Consider the following 18,729-nt stretch of genomic DNA (forward strand, 5'->3'; position numbering starts at 1 on the left):
CTATATGAAGCCAATAATACTCAATATCATAAATATCTTATTATTATTAACTTGTGTTATTTCTTCTGTATTCAGGCTGGTTGAGTTCAGCTGAACTGTTGACTGACGGAATAATTCACTGTGAGAGTCTTTAAATATAACAACGTATTGTTTCAAATATGAACTGATTTGTAAAAATGAATCCTGTAGTTTCTGGATTTAGAGACGTAGTGAGACGTCTGTCATAAGTTTCCTGCTGTGAAGCGGAAACAGGAAGTGCGGAAACAAGCAAGACGTGCAGAAACAGGAAGTGCGGTGTTTGTTGTCAGCAACAGTTGCTGTTGTCACTTTTGTCGCTTTGACACTTTTATTTTCTCTCCGTTTGTCTCGGACTCTAAAATGCTTCATGACCTTTATGACCGGCAGTTCTCCGCAGTGTTTCCGGACTTTCTCCGGGTCGGAACCGTCCAGCCGCTCACTGGTCCCGTTTGATGCTGGAGCGGGAAGTTTGAAATAGGCTAGCTGAGGTTAGCCTGTCAGCTAACGGCTAATAAAACTTAAACTCAGACTTCATTAAACTCGTCAGCATGTTTCCTCCGCCGGCCTCCGGCTCCGACACACTCTGGGATTCACCCGGTGGAACCGGTCCGGATCTGTCCTCCTGCAGCTCGGACACCGGGGACGTGTTGATCCGCTCCACTCGGGTTCTTTCTTCGGATCGTAGACAGGAGGCTGGACCGGGAACCGGACCTGTCCAGATAACCGTTCAGAAGCTGCGGGACCCTCCTGTCCGGCCGCAGCGGCCGAAGCCTCCGCAGGAGCCGGACAGGGCGGCTCCTCTGCCGGCTGCAGTTCAGCTCCAGCCCGGTCAGAGCTCCGTGGGAGCGGCCAGAAGAGCCGGGAAGAAACCCGGACAGACAAAAGAGAACAGAGTGAGACCTCCTCCTCCTCCTCCTCCTCCTCCTCCTCTCCTCCTCCTCCTCCTGCTTCTTCTTCTTCTTCTTCTTCTTCTTCTTCGTCAGTATAATCTGTGTAGTATATATATATATTTACTAGAACCTGATAATTGATTCTGGATGATCAGTCTGATCTGGCTGTGTTCTGTTCTCCAGCAGCCTCCAGCAGCAGAGTCCGGTCCAATCAGGAAGCTCTCTGCTGGGACACACACGGACCAGCAGCCCGGTGAGACGTCAATCAATAGATCAATCAGTGATCACTGTGACTGTCGTGTTGAACAGTTCAGTGTCTGATATCACAGATGTGCTTTGATGGCGTATGAAATGATTCTGGGCGGCTGTGGCTCAGAGGTCGAGGCAGTGCCTTGTTATCAGAAGGTCGCTGGTTCGATTGCCCTGGTCTGCATGTCAAAGATACTGGACCCAAACTGCTCCTGATGGGCTGGTCGGCACCGTCAGTGTGTGAATGAATCACTGTCAGTCACTTCGGACAGAACACACTTTGTGCTCTGCTTACATCATCACTCTGCTTACATCATCACTCTGCTTACATCATCAGTTTCAGGTGACGGCCTCCTGACATCTCGCTTTGCTGCTGGAGGGCGAGGAGTCGTACTCGCAGCTCTGAAACAACGGTGAGAAAAAACACTTAATGTCTTACATTTCTGAAAAAGTCAGTGGAGTTTGGTGCATTTTGTTAATAAGATTTTATAATGACTAAAACTATAAACTGAAGGCTCCCACACTTAATTAATCAGAATCAGAAGTACTTTGTTGATCCCTGAGCGGAAACTGCTCGTCTCACAGCTGCTCTCATTCAAAAGTCTTAGAAATATGCAGAACAATAATAACAGTCAACATTTCACCTGAACGCCTCATGTGGCCTTCACTGTCTGTACTGTTTGCTCTCCTCAGCTCTCACAGCGCCCCCGTCAGGAGGGAGGTCAGAGTGCAGCTGTTGGACCAGAGGCCGGTCCAGACCAGTTCCCAGGGTGCACCTGGCCTGACGACTTGCTCCCAGGATGCAGTGCGCGTGGCGGGGGTCCAGACGGAGGCGGGGCTGTCCTCTGGTTGCCTGGGAGACGACACCAACGCGTCATCATCAGCTGCTGCTCTCATCAAGGTAGATCTGACCTGAGATCAGCTCACTGAGTCACAGGAAGTCCTGCACAGGCCCCTAGGGGTCTTTGAAATCCTTGAAAGTGAATTGAGGGTAAAATCAAGGCCTTGAAAGATTTTGAAAACAGACATTACTAGGGCTGGGTATCACCAGGTACCTCGCGATACGATACTATCACGATATTTTGCCCACGATAACGATAATATCACGATACAGCGATTCTGCGATAATCGATATATTGCAAGAAATTTCATCCACGATACATCACGATATCTGACAAAACATTGTCAATCAATTTCACATGAATGACAGCCAAGTAAACAGAGAGTATATTGCACAGTGTCTCTTCTTAACACACACACTGACTACAGCTATCATTAAATATCTATATGTGGGTTTCAGAGCTACTTAAACCATTTTTTGAATTTTATTTGGTTGTATACCTGTGTTTGAATAAAGATAAAGCTGTCCTCCGAAGAGGTGGGCCAAAAAAAAATAAAACATGTTTTTTTAATTTATTTTTTTACATTTTTTAATATCGATATTTGGCACCAGTGTATCGATAACGTACCTCAAGACAAAATATCGCGATATATCGAAGTATCGATATTTTGGCACACCCCTAGACATTACTAGACATGGGTCATTGAAAGTGCTTGAATTGATGTATTTTGTCCTTCACACAGCAGCTCAGTGAGAATCAGTGATGGAGCGCTGAGTCTGAGTCTCTCTGTGTTTGTGTCTCTCAGGCTCAGTCACTGATGGAGGCTCGAGTGTCTCACCTGGCTGAAGGTGTTCAGCAGCTGCTGCAGGCCGACAGGTGCACGCACGCACGCACGCACGCACACACGCACGCACGCACGCACCGCAGACTGATCGTTGATATTATAACTGATTATAGTTGTGCTGGTTCTGATACTAGAATCAGAAATGCTGCCGGGCCTCGAACCCGGGCCGCTGCAGCGAGGACACGTGTACACGGGACGCTGCTCTACCCACCGAACCAAACGACGCCTATAAAATCATTAATTAATGAACTGTGTGTTGACAGGAGGAGGTCTGCATCTAAAACACAGATAATCAGAGAAATGATCAATATCAGCCCTGATCAGACAGATTGATAATCAGTCAGATTATATAATCTGAGACTGAACTGCACTGCTCGCCTTAACATTTCTTTCTGTCTCTGCTGCTGATCAGATTTAGTTTATTGATCAGTGATCTGCTGTAAAGTGTCCTGCTGCGCTGCAGAGAGAGAGAGAGCCGGGTTTCATTGATCCAGGATGTCTCATAGCTGTAGTTCTGTTAGTGAGCTGCAGCCGGTCCAGTACAGTTCTGTTACTGAGCTGCAGCCGGTCCAGTACAGTTCTGTTAGTGAGCTGCAGCCGGTCCAGTACAGTTCTGTTACTGAGCTGCAGCCGGTCCAGTACAGTTCTGTTACTGAGCTGCAGCCGGTCCAGTACAGTTCTGTTACTGAGCTGCAGTCGGTCCAGTACAGTTCTGTTACTGAGCTGCAGCCGGTCCAGTACAGTTCTGTTAGTGAGCTGCAGCCGGTCCAGTACAGTTCTGTTAGTGGGCTGCAGTCGGTCCAGTACAGTTCTGTTACTGAGCTGCAGTCGGTCCAGTACAGTTCTGTTAGTGAGCTGCAGCCGGTCCAGTACAGTTCTGTTACTGAGCTGCAGCCGGTCCAGTACAGTTCTGTTAGTGGGCTGCAGTCGGTCCAGTACAGTTCTGTTAGTGGGCTGCAGCCGGTCCAGTACAGTTCTGTTACTGAGCTGCAGCCGGTCCAGTACAGTTCTGTTAGTGAGCTGCAGCCGGTCCAGTACAGTTCTGTTAGTGGGCTGCAGTCGGTCCAGTACAGTTCTGTTACTGAGCTGCAGCCGGTCCAGTACAGTTCTGTTAGTGAGCTGCAGCCGGTCCAGTACAGTTCTGTTACTGAGCTGCAGTCGGTCCAGTACAGTTCTGTTAGTGAGCTGCAGCCGGTCCAGTACAGTTCTGTTACTGAGCTGCAGTCGGTCCAGTACAGTTCTGTTAGTGAGCTGCAGCCGGTCCAGTACAGTTCTGTTAGTGAGCTGCAGTCGGTCCAGTACAGTTCTGTTAGTGAGACCAGTATCGCTGTTAATTCAATAAAAGTAAATAAAACTTTATTAATAAATCCAAAGTTACAGCATGGATTCAATATTCACTAATGATCTGCTCACTAACCAACTCATTAACATATCGACTCATTACTCAAACCAATCAGAGGACAGCATGATGTCAGCTGACTCTGATACGTCAGCTGTTCTCTGTGTGAGAAGAAACAAAACAAGATCACCTGTTGTTTGATAATAGACGCGTTCAAGTTGAACTCCTGCGGGCGACTGCAGGGGCGGGGCCACAAACGCTGCTATGAAGTCGGACACTCTCTCTTCCCGTAGACGTAACGAGACTTGGCTATATATATATATATATATATATATATATATATATATATATATATATATATATATATATATATATATATATATATATATATATATATATATATATATAAGTTCATATTTAGAGACAACAGAATGTGACAGCTTTGTCACAATAACAACTTCAAGTTTGGATATTCTGTAATCGCTTCACTTCAAACGGTCACACAGCGGCTCATCAAGAGTAGATGAAGAGCCTAAATGTTGTCTTACTGTAAATGATCATGTTCTGTTTTCCATGTAATGTCACCATTAAATACATTTGAACTTTGTCTATCTGGTACATTATAGTAAGTCTTGCACAATAACAATACAATTTCAACAGTTATTAATTATTATGATGACAACTGTGCTTAGGTGCATGATTACATCACAGCTGAGAGGAATTTGCTGACTACATTTAACAAATAAGCATAAAGGCACATAAGATGATGCATCTCATAGCAACATTTTTCACAATGAATGAAATACATTTCAGTGAATGAATGAAATACAATAATCAGAACAAATGACTGAATCAGATGCCTTGTCCCGCTGCACCATCTCATCACACGCAGAATAACTCAGGATGATTCTTTGTATCGTTAATGTGACGGGAACAGAAAGGGTTCATTAATAAGAGTGGATAGAACAGATAACACTGGACACAGCAGGTAACCACTTCTCCATCATCACCACAGGCTGACAGAACTGAGCAGTTTATTGACGACATCTTTCAGTTAATTCATGGTGACTATCCCACACAGCTGCTACTGATCTGAAAGTTTGTGATACTTGAGTAGAAAAGAGGCGCTTATGGATATGGAAATTCATCGAAACACACGTCATATGCGTCAGCATAAATGAGAGCCAATTAGGGCAAAGTCCTGACGTCATGAAGGTGGGTCTAGGATTGCACAGTACCTGGAGAGCAGCTGCTCTGCAGCCGCCTCGCTCCCGCGATCACTTAAGGTCATGTGACATCGGATGCGGAGCAGAAACCACTCCCATCCAGGTCATCGCGGACACATTTTAACCAGCATGCATCACGATTTATGCAGCGCTGCGCTTGAACTCGCCTAATGTCTCCACTGTGACATCACTGTCAACAGGAACAGGGGGTGGAGCCTGAGCCAGCAGACCCTGCGTCACCTGGAGACCCTGCAGAGTCAGCAGCTGCAGCTGCAGGTAAACTGTCACCTGTTCACCTGCTGCTCTCACATGTCTGACTTTCTGACCGCTCACTGGCTCTCCTCTCCTCCAATCAGAGCCAGCTGCTGGACTCGGCCCTCAGGATGGTAACGGGACACGCCCCAGTGACCCCGGCCGCCTCTGACATCACACGGGTCAGAGGTCAGCCGGCCTCTTTACAGGTCACTCACCTGGAGCCTGCAGGTACACACACACACACACACACACACACACACACACACACACACACACACACACACACACACACACACACACTGCTAACACCTGACTCAGCAGACTGAATGTAAACAGATGTAGGCTCACAGCTGACCATCTCCATGGCAACATCATGTTCCCTCAAAGCATACTGGGAGCTGTAGTTCAGACAGTCACCACGTCATGTAGCGTAGTGACCAGCAGGTGGCAGCACAGCTCTCTGTGTGTGTGTGTGTGTGTGTGTGTGTGTGTGTGTGTGTTGCTTCCCTCCCTCCATTTTACTGCTGCTGGGATGGAGATGGTGTTGTCATGGTAACCAAGGTGTTTGTAACAGCAGGTTATTCTGGAGGAAGGCCTTGAATGTGTTCCAGAGGTCCTTGAATGTACCTTGTAGGTCCTTGGATGAATTTCAGGGGTACTTGGATATGTCCCGGAGGTCCTTGAGGAGTTTCCAGGAGACTTCCACTGAGCTGATATTCCTGTTGAGGGACATTAGCTTGTTGACATGAACTCTGTGTGAACTCATCAGGTCTCTCTGACATTTGACCTTTGCCCCCTTGACCTGCAGGGTTGAGGAGGCGGGGCCTAAGGACATTCATGCAAAGCATCTTTTTGAGTTGGTATTCACGACAGATGTGACGGACTATCTACAAACAGCAGCAGCTGATTGGACGGATTAAAACACTTTAAAGAGACAGGAGAGGTCGGGTCGTACCATGTGATCACAAAGACTTCTAAAAAACATAAATCAGCTGGATAGAGATGTTACGTCATGTTTCACAACACAGACACAACATGACGTGATGAGAAGGTAACTGTTGACTGTGTGATGTCATGTGTGTTAATGTGTGTGGAGCCTGATGACTGTGACATCACACTGTTCTGAGTCTAGAGGAACGCAGCATCACTTCATGCGTCTGAAGGCTCGCTGTGATAATGTTGCTGCTCCCCAGAGGATGAATCACAGTGATGAAGGTGACCTCTGACCTCTGCTTTAACTCCACCTGTCCACCTGTGAGATCATGAGTGTGTTGTAATAAACTGGATGTTTTCTCTTCTTCATCAGCAAACGTCTTCAACCAGCAGCCGAGCTCCTCGGCAACTGCCGCCGTCGCCGCCACTGCAGAGACTGACCCAGTTACCATGGCAACACCCCACCATGACCGACGACCAGAGCAAACCAGGTGAGGAGGGGGGCGGGCTGTGTGTGTGTGTGTCACTCGATTTGCATAATCATTCAGAGAGAGAGTGAGGAGCGAACGAGGCTGCAGCTCCTCATGTGTTCAGCAGCTTCCTCCTCCTCCTCCTCCTCCTCCTCCTCCTCCTCACCGCACGGTCGCCAGAGGCGTTTCCACGGCAACACACACGGAATTCATCAGAAGCATGCCGGAGCTAATGTGTGTGTGTCTGTGTGTGTGTGTGTGCAGACATTAAACCCTGACTGAGAATAACTTCAGTTTGATATTTTACCCAGAATGCATCAGTGTGGCGTGGTGCCAGAATCAGCTGTTAACCCCGTCCTGTCTGTTTCTCAATGAAGAGGTGATCCGTAACAAGAATTTATCAGAGACATTAACGTCGATCTAACTGATCGTGATTATAGATTGATTCCTGGTCAGTCAATTAATCAATTAATCACGGCAGCAGCTGACAGACACAGAGGAGCGAACAACACACTGATCGGGCGATCGAGGCTCGTAAACGCTGAGAGAGAGAGAGAGAGAGAGGTGGGGGGTGACAGAGAGCTGAATCCTGCCTAGCAACACACACACACACACACACACACACAGTAACACACAAACCATATGGAGTCATTCAGTTCTGAGTAAAATATAACGGAGCTGTGACTCTCGGTTCTGAAACAAACAGCGGCATCAGTCTGCAGGTAGAACACTCTGATCAATCAGAACCGCTGACTGAGTCGTGACAGCAGAGACGTCCGCTGAAACAAAGCAGGCGATTATAAACTTCTTCTAGAAGAAGGTGGTTCCGTCCGTGTCTCACATCTGGACCGAGCACACAGAACATGTGAAGGCTGTAAAAGGGAAGCAGACGTCAGAGTCGAGACCAACTCAACTAAACAAATGAGGAACAAACGGGCTGAAACTGAGCCGAGTTCTGACCGACTGTAAGAACTCACCTGAAGGAGACGACTCACCTGAAGGAGACGACTCACCTGAAGGAGACGACTCACAGCTGGACGAGGTCGTCGACACCTGAACACAAGAACACCAGGTGTCAGCAGCCCTTTTTACACAGCGACGCCACATTATCTCTGCAGCGTTCGTTCGCCAATTCTCCACCGACAGAGAGTGAAGCAGCTCCACCTCAAAGACGAACCGCTGTGTGATTCACACAGAAAGCGGCGCTGCGGCTCCTAAAGAGGCGTGATGGTGACATCTGTGTGTTTTCAAGGTGTTTCCCAGGTGTCCTCCTGCCAATCTAAGTTCACAGAAGTCTCGGTCAGGAGGGCTGACGGTTGCTGAGATTTATTATCATCATAAACACTCGGTGAGTTCAAGTTTTTTGCCGGTGACAGACGCTGTTTTTCGGGCAGAAATGTGACGAAGAGTCGGTAGGACGGACAGGAGGACAGACAGGAGAACAGACAGGAGGACAGACAGGAGGACAGACAGGAGGACAGACAGGAGGACAGGTGCTTCTCCACGTACAGCTGTGGTATTTGTTTTCCTCATATAAGTTGCTAAAGACAGTTACAGTTACTGTGTTACTGTTGTTCGGTCCTGTAATGTTGCTTTGTGGGACATTTCTCTGTATTTAGTTGAGTGAAGGACCTGTGCAGTTATCAGACCGACACGCCCTCGCTCCACACCACCAGTTAATCCTTTCACACTGGTTCGGTTCTCCAATAATGCGGCCCTGATACTACCTCCAGAGGCGGATCAGCGCCGGAGCGAGACTTCACCCCTCGCCGCCTCTGACAGATTCACACTGAGACGGAGAATTGGAGCCTTGAAACTGCATCCAAACGTCCGTGTGAAGGAGGCTGCTGACGACTCGTCAGTCTGCGTCAGCAAAGTGACGACGCTGCAACTGTTGTTTGTTCCAATGAAACGTATGAAGACGAGTGACGGACACGTGCAGAGTAACAGTCACTGATCATATCTATTGATTGTATATATTGATGATATATATGCTCTAGTCTTCATCACAAACACTTCTCAGGATCTGAGTTCATGTTCTCTGATCAGAATGCAGTATTGATCTCTGATAGGAGCAACAGCTGCTTCTAGAGGACAAATGAAGACAAATATGAAATAATGATGAGACGCGTGTAATCAAAGTCTGAAGAATCAGAATCCTTTTATTGTCATTGCACAGTGTACAGAGAAATCCAAGCAGCATCCGAGTATTCACACGACATAAAATCGAGTAAAGAGTACAAAGCAGCAGTGCAGTGTGTGTGTGTGTGTGTGTGTGTGTGTGTGTGTGTGTGTGTGTGTGTGTGTGTGTGTGTGTGTGTGTGTGTGTGTGCGTGTGTGTGTGTGTCTCTGAGGGAGGGAGGGGCGTCTGATGGTCCGGTGCTGCTCTCTCTAACGACGCTGAGTAACGTTCATGGAATTGATTCTGATTCAGATTCTCATGACATCTGATCAGAAACTGAATCCAGCTCAAGATCAAACTGAGCTGCTGATCAATAAGAACTCCTGATATCATGTGATTATTGATCTGCACTGAAGACGCTTCAACCCGAGCTGCATCTGGAGCTGATGGAGGAGGAGGAGGACAACAAGTGGCATCATCAGTCTTAGAGGAGGGGGGAGGCTGACGTCACTTACTCTACCAGGTGGCATTCCTGCGGGGGGGGGGTCCAAATTCCTCAGCTTGTGTGGAGTGAAGCATGTAGGGAAAAAAACAGCCTCCTCCTCCCCCACCCTCCTGCTCCTCCCCCCACCCCCACCCCACCCTCCTCCTCTCTGCAGCAGCTCTGGAGCTCCGGCAGGAGGAACAATAAGCTGAAGGAGTCACTGCAGTGAGGAGGCGGCAGGAGGAGACGGGCAGCGGGAACATGTCCTCCCCGCAGCTCTCCTCGTCCCGCAGACAGTCATGTTACCTGTGCGACCTGCCCCGCATGCCCTGGGCCATGATCTGGGACTTCACCGAGCCGGTCTGCCGGGGCTGCGTCAACTACGAGGGCGCGGACCGGATCGAGTTCGTCATCGAGACCGCCCGACACCTGAAGCGGGCTCACGGCTTCCAGGAGGGCCGAGCTCCGGCCGGCGGACCGCCTCCTCCGCCGCAGCAGCAGCCGGCCGTGGTGAAGAGCCAGGCGGGTTTACTGAGCGGGAAGGAGCCGGTGGGGCCGCTCAACCACCACCACCAGGCGGACGGACCCGGGAAGTCTCAGCCCGGGTTGGACCGGTACTCGCTCGGCGCTGATAGCCGGGTTCGGTTCGACTACGGCGGGCACAGCAGCGGAAGGTTGCCCAACGGACTCGGAGGACCAAACGGGTTCAAACAGGACGACGGCCCGCCCGAGCTGAACCGACAGAGCCCGAACTCGAGGAGCCGGAGTCACGGGGGACTGGTGTCGGCCCCGGGACAGATGAACGTCCCGCCGAACCTGCTGCCTCAGACCCTGCTGAACGGACCGAGCACGCACGGCATGGCGGGCCGAGCCGGGCCGCAGAGCACCGTGGCCGGCGTGTCTCTGTCTGAGCCCGGCGGGAAGCGGCCCGCCTCGGTGTCCAGCACCGACCAGGAGCGGGAGCTGAAGGAGAAGCAGCGGAACGTGGAGGCTCTGTCCGAGCTGAGCGAGAGCCTCCGGAACCGGCAGGAGGAGTGGGCCAACAAGCCGAAGACGGTGCGAGACACGCTGGTGTCGCTGTCCGGCTGCACTCCCTTCGACGTCCGCTTCAAGAAGGACCACGGGCTGGTGGGCCGGGTGTTCGCCTTCGACGCCGTGTCCAAACCCGGCCTGGAGAACGAGCTGAAGATCTTCATCGAGTACCCGAGCGGCTCCGGGAACGTGTTCTCCAGCGCCTCGGGGGTGGCCAAGCAGATGTACCAGGACTGTATGAAGGACTTCGGCCGCGGGCTGTCGTCCGGGTTCAAGTACCTGGAGTACGAGAAGAAGCACGGTTCCGGGGACTGGCGGCTGCTGGGGGACCTGCTGCCGGAGTCCCTGCGCTTCTTTAAGGAGGCTGTGGGCGGAGACATGCTGCCGCAGCCGCACATCGACGGCAGCTACCCGCTGCTGCCCACATCCCTGGTGCTCCCCGGCCGGGCTCTGGCCTCAGGCAGCGGGGGCAGCAGCTCCAGGGCCGGGCTGAGGAAGAGGAAAGCCTCCCCGGAGCCGGACTGTGTGGAGGAGCAGCAGCGGCAGCAGTGGATCAACAGTCAGACCGAAGCGCTCAAACTCTCCATGGCTGCCGGCTCTTTCTCCGGACCTCCGCCGCAGCTCGGCCCCGGTCACCCCGGCCTCTCCTCCGGCCGCGCCACCCCGCCGGAGCCCGCCGCTCCCCCGCAGAACGGACAGTCCCCCATGGCCGCGCTCATTTCGGTCGCGGACACGCTCGGGAACGCGCACTCCCCCAACAAGGACCGGGACTCGGTCCACTCCACCACCTCCTCCTCCAGACACAACAGCAGCAGCCCGCTGTCCCCCGCCTCCGTGTCCGGGCAGAGGCGCCTCTCCTCCCGCAACGGAGATCTCGGACTGTCCGCCGCGTCACAGTCCGCAGGTGGCATGGACCAGGTGCACGCGCAGAACGTGCCCGACTCCCCCATGGCGAACAGCGGGCCTCTCTGCTGCACCATCTGCCACGAGCGGCTGGAGGACACGCACTTCGTCCAGTGTCCGTCCGTCCCGAGCCACAAGTTCTGCTTCCCCTGCTCCAGAGAGAGCATCAAGGCCCAGGGAGCCTCCGGGGAGGTGTACTGCCCCTCTGGGGACAAGTGCCCCCTGGTGGGCTCCAACGTGCCCTGGGCCTTCATGCAGGGGGAGATAGCCACCATCCTGGCCGGAGACGTGAAGGTAAAGAAGGAGAGAGACCCCTGAGGAGGAGGAGGAGGAGGAGGAGGAGGAGGAGGAACCGCAAAAAACCTAAATGTGACAGAGTCAGTCTGCTGCTCAGCCTCAGATCCTCTGAGCCTCTGTGGAGCTGACAGAGATCACACAGGTGAAACTACAAGGTTCAGATCAAACAGATATGGACAGGTAAGAAACAGAGAGGTGACGTCAGAGTGACGTCAGAGTAACAGCCCACCATGGCCTCAGTGGTTCAATATGACATCAACAGTGTGACATCATCAACATGCAGCCTTTATCACAGTAACTTTACATCAGAGTTTTCTTCACACACACCTGTGACGGTCGTCAACTCTTTACCTGACACAAACAAACGGCTGTACAGTAACAATTAACACGTCGGAGTCAGAAACACAGACGGTCAGAACAGACAGAACAGCTGAGCGCAGCTCCACTCGCTAAAACGTTATTTTTGTCAAAGTGTTTGTTATTGAGGCGATTTCAGACATGAGGAACGTTTCTGTGGAGTTCTGACTCGTGCTGATCCACACGGCTCAGAGCTGCTCGTTACATCATCACGTACACATCAGTGTCCAGCTGCAGGGTTCTGATGACCCGGCTTCTTCTCTACCAGACCAAACGCTGGAAATAACCACCATTGTGATGCAAATCAGTATAATATGCTGAGTTATTGGCACATCATGCAGCTGTGATGCAGACGATGTGCTCCAGCAGTAACAGGAAGTTTACCACCAATAACTTCAAAATAGAACACAGAGCAGCAGGAGGACGTGTGTCTGTAGCTAAGCTAGCTGCAGTTAGCATCTCTCTGGTTCTTCTGTGGGATCATTGAACTGGGTTCTGATCCGTCCAGGTTCTGTTGATCCAGATAATCTCCACAGATGAACTCCACTCTGTGATGTGTGAAGCTAAATTAACTGTGTAGCAGTAAGAAGCTAATGCTAGGCTACAAACAGACGACATCACGGTCACATGACTGAAGCGTCTCCACCACTAAGAGTCTTACTGCACAATTACTATCCAGGTTTTCTATAAACTGATCAATGTACAAGTTGTAAAGTCAGAGTTAGAACAGTGTGTAACTAAAGTGGCCTGTAAAGACGGACTAGTGAGTAGATGAGTCTCCGTGTTCGCTGTGAGGACGTTTAATGAGCATTTCCTGCTTCAACACGTCGACATGCGTGCAGAACCAGCAGAGACGGAATCAGGAAACATTTCTCTAATCTTCATCTGAGTTTGTGAAGTTGATTTTCATCCAGTTTAACCTGCTGGTTAGAGGACCGGACTCTGTTCACACCACAACATCCTCTCAATGTTAACGTATACAGCTCCAGTTTTATCAGACAGAACCTCTGAGTCCTGCAGAACCCTGATGAAGAGACCAGAGGAGTGAACAGTCATTAATATAAAGTGTCACCAGACGTCACCTTCGCTGATCTGAGGACAGTTGAGGATAATTGAGGTCAAAGCTTCTGCGTCAACAACAACAAAACATCCGTTTTATTTAAACTTAGTTTCTCATCTCATAAATAACTACATTAAATCAAACACTAAGTGATTTGTTTGAGGAACCTTAAATGTTTCTGACTCTGCCGTGTTTGTTGGCGCTCAGTGATTCACGTTTACAGAGAAATACTGAATATTAACCCAGCTTTACGTTATTGATGGTAAAACTGAGTTCAGCCTCGACTCACTGATGAACAGATTTGTTGCTTTAAATGGATCAATTTTAGGCTAAAACATTAAATTACATCAGAATGTAATAAAGTGATTCAGTATTTCTGCAGCTGACTGACGAGGAGGACGCGACATCATTGATTAGATGAAGATTAACAGAAACACATTCACTCTGTGATGAAGAGGAAACTTTTTAACTGATGAAATTACCTGAAAATAATTAATTGTTTTAGATAATTGTCAACAATGAGATTAATTTACAATGCTGCAACATTCAGAGTCTGCAGTGATGTTTACAATCAGTCAGTCTGCAGAATATTAATCACAAGTTATTTCTTTACTCAACTGATTGTCATTAAATGTTTGGACTCTATTATTGATTATTTTTAAATATTTAAATCCCAATATGGCCGATTGTAACATCTAAACATCAGCAGCTGCAGATCCTGTTCTGACCGTGTTCTGATCCTGTTCTGATCCTGTTCTGACCGTGTTCTGATCCTGTTCTGATCCTGTTCTGATCCTGTTCTGACCGTGTTCTGACCGTGTTCTGATCCTGTTCTGACCGTGTTCTGACCGTGTTCTGACTGAGTTCTGACCGTGTTCTGACCGTGTTCTGATCCTGTTCTGACCGTGTTCTGACCGTGTTCTGACTGAGTTCTGACCGTGTTCTGACCGTGTTCTGATCCTGTTCTGATCATGTTCTGACCGTGTTCTGATCCTGTTCTGACCGTGTTCTGATCCTGTTCTGACCGTGTTCTGACCGTGTTCTGATCATGTTCTCCAGACGTTACCCAACAGTTTGTTTGTAAAGAGCCAACAAATCAAACATCATCATTTTTAGATTTTTCGTAAGAAAATGAAACATAAGTTGTAAATCCTGACTTATATCACCAACTCTGTCAAAATAATCACAATATGATTTTATTTAAATCGTTTGCATGTTGTTGCCCTCTGAAGACGTCAGCTGCGGCTCTGATCCGGTCTGTCCTGGTTTTGGACACTTTATTTCAGATACCAATCAGCAGATGAACACAAACAGCTTCATTCATTATGAACAGAACTGCACTGGACAAAAGATTAGATGACAACTATTAAATTAATCGCCAACAATTTTCAGTTGGATTTTCATCAGTTGGAGTGATTTTTAATAAAAGCCGTCTGGTTTCTCTGCTGTCAGCTGGTTTCTGTCTCCTCGGTGATAGTAAACTGAATATCTTACACACATTGTACAGATCAAACAACTGATCGATTAGTGGAGGAAATAATTCACAGATTATTCAACAGTGAAAATAAACTACAGTTGGATGAACTGACTTGTAATTCTGACGTGACGTGACGAAGTCATTTTAAATGACAATTTCACATTCTGTGTGATCAATTAAAGGTTCAATATTCAGTCTGAATGATGCTTTGACAGTTTGTATAAACAGAGTATCAGAATATTGTCCAGAAGTTGAGGACTGATTCTGATGCTCTGACTCATAAACAGGTGTATCTTCAGTGTATAGAGGCAGTTAACGAGTCTTTGAGGCTGAGCAGCGTCAGTACGACTGCGGAGGCGTCGCCGCGTCTCCGTGCGGGGCGGAGGTGTCGCCGCTGCTCCGTGCGGGACGGAGGCGTCGCCCCGGCTCCGTGCGGGACGGAGGCGGCTCCGTGCGGGGCGGAGGCGTCGCCGCGGCTCCGTGCGGGGCGGAGGCGTCGCCGCGGCTCCGTGCGGGGCGGAGGCGTCTCCGTGCGGGGCGGAGGCGTCGCCGCGGCTCCGTGCGGGGCGGAGGCGTCACCCCGGCTCCGTGCGGGACGGAGGCGTCTGACTGAAACATATAAATATTCTACATGTCGTCTAACAGAATGGAGTGTTTGTGTTGTTGTGGAGACAGGTGGAGGTGTGATGTTGTTCACAGGTGAGACTCTCACAATAGAAAATCATGTGTCTGTAAAAACTAACAGTTTTTATTTTTTATACAAGTTTCAGCTATTTATTTGATTTTTTTACAACCTTTTTATTTTCTTATTTTTTAAAGTATGTAACTGTTTTTTGTGGAATTTTTAATTTGAAAGTTTTGTTTTTTAGATTTCTTACTGCAATAAATCTCTTTAGGTTTTTCTTTTTTACATTTAAGATTTCCGTGGACATGAACACGTCGGCCTGTTTCTGTTTTTATTTTTGGATATTTTCTGTTTCCATGGTGACGGATAAACATGATAAACTGATGGAACACATTTGATCTTGTAACGTGCCTTGGAGCTGAGTCAGTTGTAATAAAATCCATTGTTATGAACCTTTTCACTGACGTCACTGTGACTCTTTGACTCGACACACAGGGACGAACTGTAAACTTTATTATTTCAGATGTGGCTGGTGAATTCTGGGTAAAAGTCTTTAAGATGAAGCAGCAGACACAGGATGTACACACGAGTACTGTGGCTGCAGTACAGGTAGTGGAAGTACTCAGCAGTAGTACTGATCGTAGTATAATAACTACTAATACTAGAGATCGACTGATTATCAGTGTTTACATGTCAGCTACAGCCCATCAACACTGACTGCAAAGTAACTAGTAACTAAAGTAATCTAGTAAATGTAGAGGAGTGGAAGAATGAAGTAGCAGAAATAATATTCAAGTAAAGAACCTCAAAATTGTACTTTGTAACTTCTCCAGACACAACAGCAGCAGCCCGCTGCACACATTTAGAGTTTTTACTGCAAATATGTATCAGATCCAAATATCAGCGATCAGTCTCATTGATGACTGATTATCAGTATCAGCCCTGACTGACCATATCGGTCGATCAATAACTGGTAGAAGTCTATGACAGGTAACAGGAGGAGCAGTATCTGCAGCAGTGTCATGTAAGTATCGCAGTATAAATACTGCAGTTCATGTTACAGGAAGAAAATCAAGTGAATCATGTTTTATTGATCAAATCTAAATATTGATGATTTATTGTCATGCTGTTTGAAGTATCAACAGTATCAGTAGTACTCTACTGTAGTATTAGTACATGTTAGTGCTGTTTTGCAGTGAACTGGACTTGTAGTAGTACTGTAGTATAACAGTAGTACTGTAGTAGTACTGTAGTATAACAGAAGTACTGTAGTAGTACTGTAGTATAACTGTAGTATAACAGTAGTATAACAGTAGTATAACTGTAGTAGTACTGTAGTATAACAGAAGTACTGTAGTAGTACTGTAGTATAACAGTAGTACTGTAGTAGTACTGTAATATAACAGTAGTATAACAGTAGTAGTACTGTAGTATAACAGTAGTATAACAGTAGTATAACAGTAGTAGTACTGTAATATAACAGTAGTATAACAGTAGTAGTACTGTAGTATAACAGAAGTACTGTAGTAGTACTGTAGTATAACAGAAGTACTGTAGTATAACAGAAGTACTGTAGTATAACAGAAGTACTGTAGTAGTACTGTAGTATAACAGAAGTACTGTAGTATAACAGAAGTACTGTAGTAGTACTGTAGTATAACAGTAGTACTGTAGTAGTACTGTAATATAACAGTAGTACTGTAGTAGTACTGTAATATAACAGTAGTACTGTAGTAGTACTGTAATATAACAGTAGTACTGTAGTATAACAGTAGTAGTACTGTACTGTAGTATAACTATTAGTACTGTAGTAGTACTGTAGTATAACAGAAGTACTGTAGTAGTACTGTAGTATAACAGTAGTACTGTAGTAGTACTGTAATATAACAGTAGTATAACAGTAGTAGTACTGTAGTATAACAGTAGTATAACAGTAGTAGTACTGTAATATAACAGTAGTATAACAGTAGTAGTACTGTAGTATAACAGTAGTAGTACTGTAGTATAACAGAAGTACTGTAGTAGTACTGTAGTATAACAGTAGTACTGTAGTAGTACTGTAATATAACAGTAGTATAACAGTAGTACTGTAGTAGTACTGTAATATAACAGTAGTATAACAGTAGTACTGTAGTAGTACTGTAATATAACAGAAGTACTGTAGTAGTACTGTAATATAACAGTAGTACTGTAGTAGTACTGTAATATAACAGTAGTACTGTAGTATAACAGTAGTAGTACTGTAGTATAACTATTAGTACTGTAGTAGTACTGTAGTATAACAGAAGTACTGTAGTAGTACTGTAGTATAACAGTAGTACTGTAGTAGTACTGTAATATAACAGTAGTATAACAGTAGTAGTACTGTAGTATAACAGTAGTATAACAGTAGTAGTACTGTAGTATAACAGTAGTATAACAGTAGTAGTACTGTAATATAACAGTAGTATAACAGTAGTAGTACTGTAGTATAACAGTAGTAGTACTGTAGTATAACAGAAGTACTGTAGTAGTACTGTAGTATAACAGTAGTACTGTAGTAGTACTGTAATATAACAGTAGTACTGTAGTAGTACTGTAATATAACAGAAGTACTGTAGTAGTACTGTAATATAACAGTAGTACTGTAGTAGTACTGTAGTATAACAGTAGTACTGTATATAACAGTAGTAGTATGTAGTATAACTATTAGTAACTGTAGTAGTACTGTAGTATAACAGATACTGTAGTACTGTAGTTAGTAGTTACTGTAGTTATAACAGAAGTACTGTAGTAGTACTGTAGTATAACAGAAGTACTGTAGTAGTACTGTAGTATAACAGTAGTACTGTAGTAGTACTGTAATATAACAGTAGTATAACAGTAGTAGTACTGTAATATAACAGTAGTACTGTAGTAGTACTGTAATATAACAGTAGTATAACAGTAGTAGTACTGTAGTATAACAGTAGTATAACAGTAGTACTGTAATATAACAGTAGTATAACAGTAGTAGTACTGTAGTATAACAGTAGTAGTACTGTAGTATAACAGAAGTACTGTAGTAGTACTGTAATACAACAGAAGTACTGTAGTAGTACTGTAATATAACAGTAGTACTGTAGTAGTACTGTAATATAACAGTAGTACTGTAGTATAACAGTAGTAGTACTGTAGTATAACTATTAGTACTGTAGTAGTACTGTAGTATAACAGTAGTACTACTGTAGTAGTACTGTAATATAACAGTAGTACTGTAATATAACAGTAGTATAACAGTAGTACTGTAGTAGTACTGTAATATAACAGTAGTAGTACTGTAGTATC

At 46.6% G+C, this 18,729-nt stretch overlaps 2 protein-coding genes and 1 long non-coding RNA gene across 6 annotated transcripts; all 3 read left to right on the forward strand.

Annotated features, from left to right (window-relative positions):
* The first annotated feature begins 145 nt into the window (after positions 1–145).
* On the forward strand, positions 146–8,497 carry kiaa0586 (KIAA0586 ortholog). 4 transcript variants are annotated; one of them, XM_030443617.1, is made up of 9 exons: positions 146–911; positions 1,092–1,161; positions 1,495–1,570; positions 1,851–2,058; positions 2,805–2,875; positions 5,609–5,684; positions 5,765–5,891; positions 6,970–7,087; positions 7,378–7,456. In XM_030443617.1, exons 1-9 carry the CDS (start codon positions 567–569, stop codon positions 7,439–7,441), a joined length of 1,155 nt encoding a protein of 384 aa, XP_030299477.1. In that variant the 5' UTR covers positions 146–566; the 3' UTR covers positions 7,442–7,456. The 4 variants fall into 4 exon arrangements, with proteins under 4 accessions (XP_030299477.1, XP_030299478.1, XP_030299479.1 ...); XM_030443618.1 differs by having other exon boundaries at positions 1,095–1,161; XM_030443619.1 differs by lacking the exon at positions 7,378–7,456 and adding an exon at positions 8,443–8,497 and having other exon boundaries at positions 147–911.
* A 1,309-nt stretch (positions 8,498–9,806) lies between these two features.
* Positions 9,807–12,882, forward strand: irf2bpl (interferon regulatory factor 2 binding protein-like). Its single transcript, XM_030391736.1, has one exon. It carries the CDS (start codon positions 9,934–9,936, stop codon positions 11,923–11,925), a length of 1,992 nt encoding a protein of 663 aa, XP_030247596.1. The 5' UTR covers positions 9,807–9,933; the 3' UTR covers positions 11,926–12,882.
* A 70-nt stretch (positions 12,883–12,952) lies between these two features.
* Positions 12,953–15,883, forward strand: LOC115566000 (uncharacterized). Its single transcript, XR_003980931.1, has 2 exons — positions 12,953–15,183; positions 15,292–15,883. It is a non-coding gene; the product is annotated as an uncharacterized LOC115566000 (long non-coding RNA).
* The last annotated feature ends 2,846 nt before the right edge of the window (positions 15,884–18,729 follow it).

The sequence above is a fragment of the Sparus aurata genome, chromosome 16, assembly GCF_900880675.1.
Source record: "Sparus aurata chromosome 16, fSpaAur1.1, whole genome shotgun sequence".
Taxonomy (NCBI): domain Eukaryota; kingdom Metazoa; phylum Chordata; class Actinopteri; order Spariformes; family Sparidae; genus Sparus; species Sparus aurata.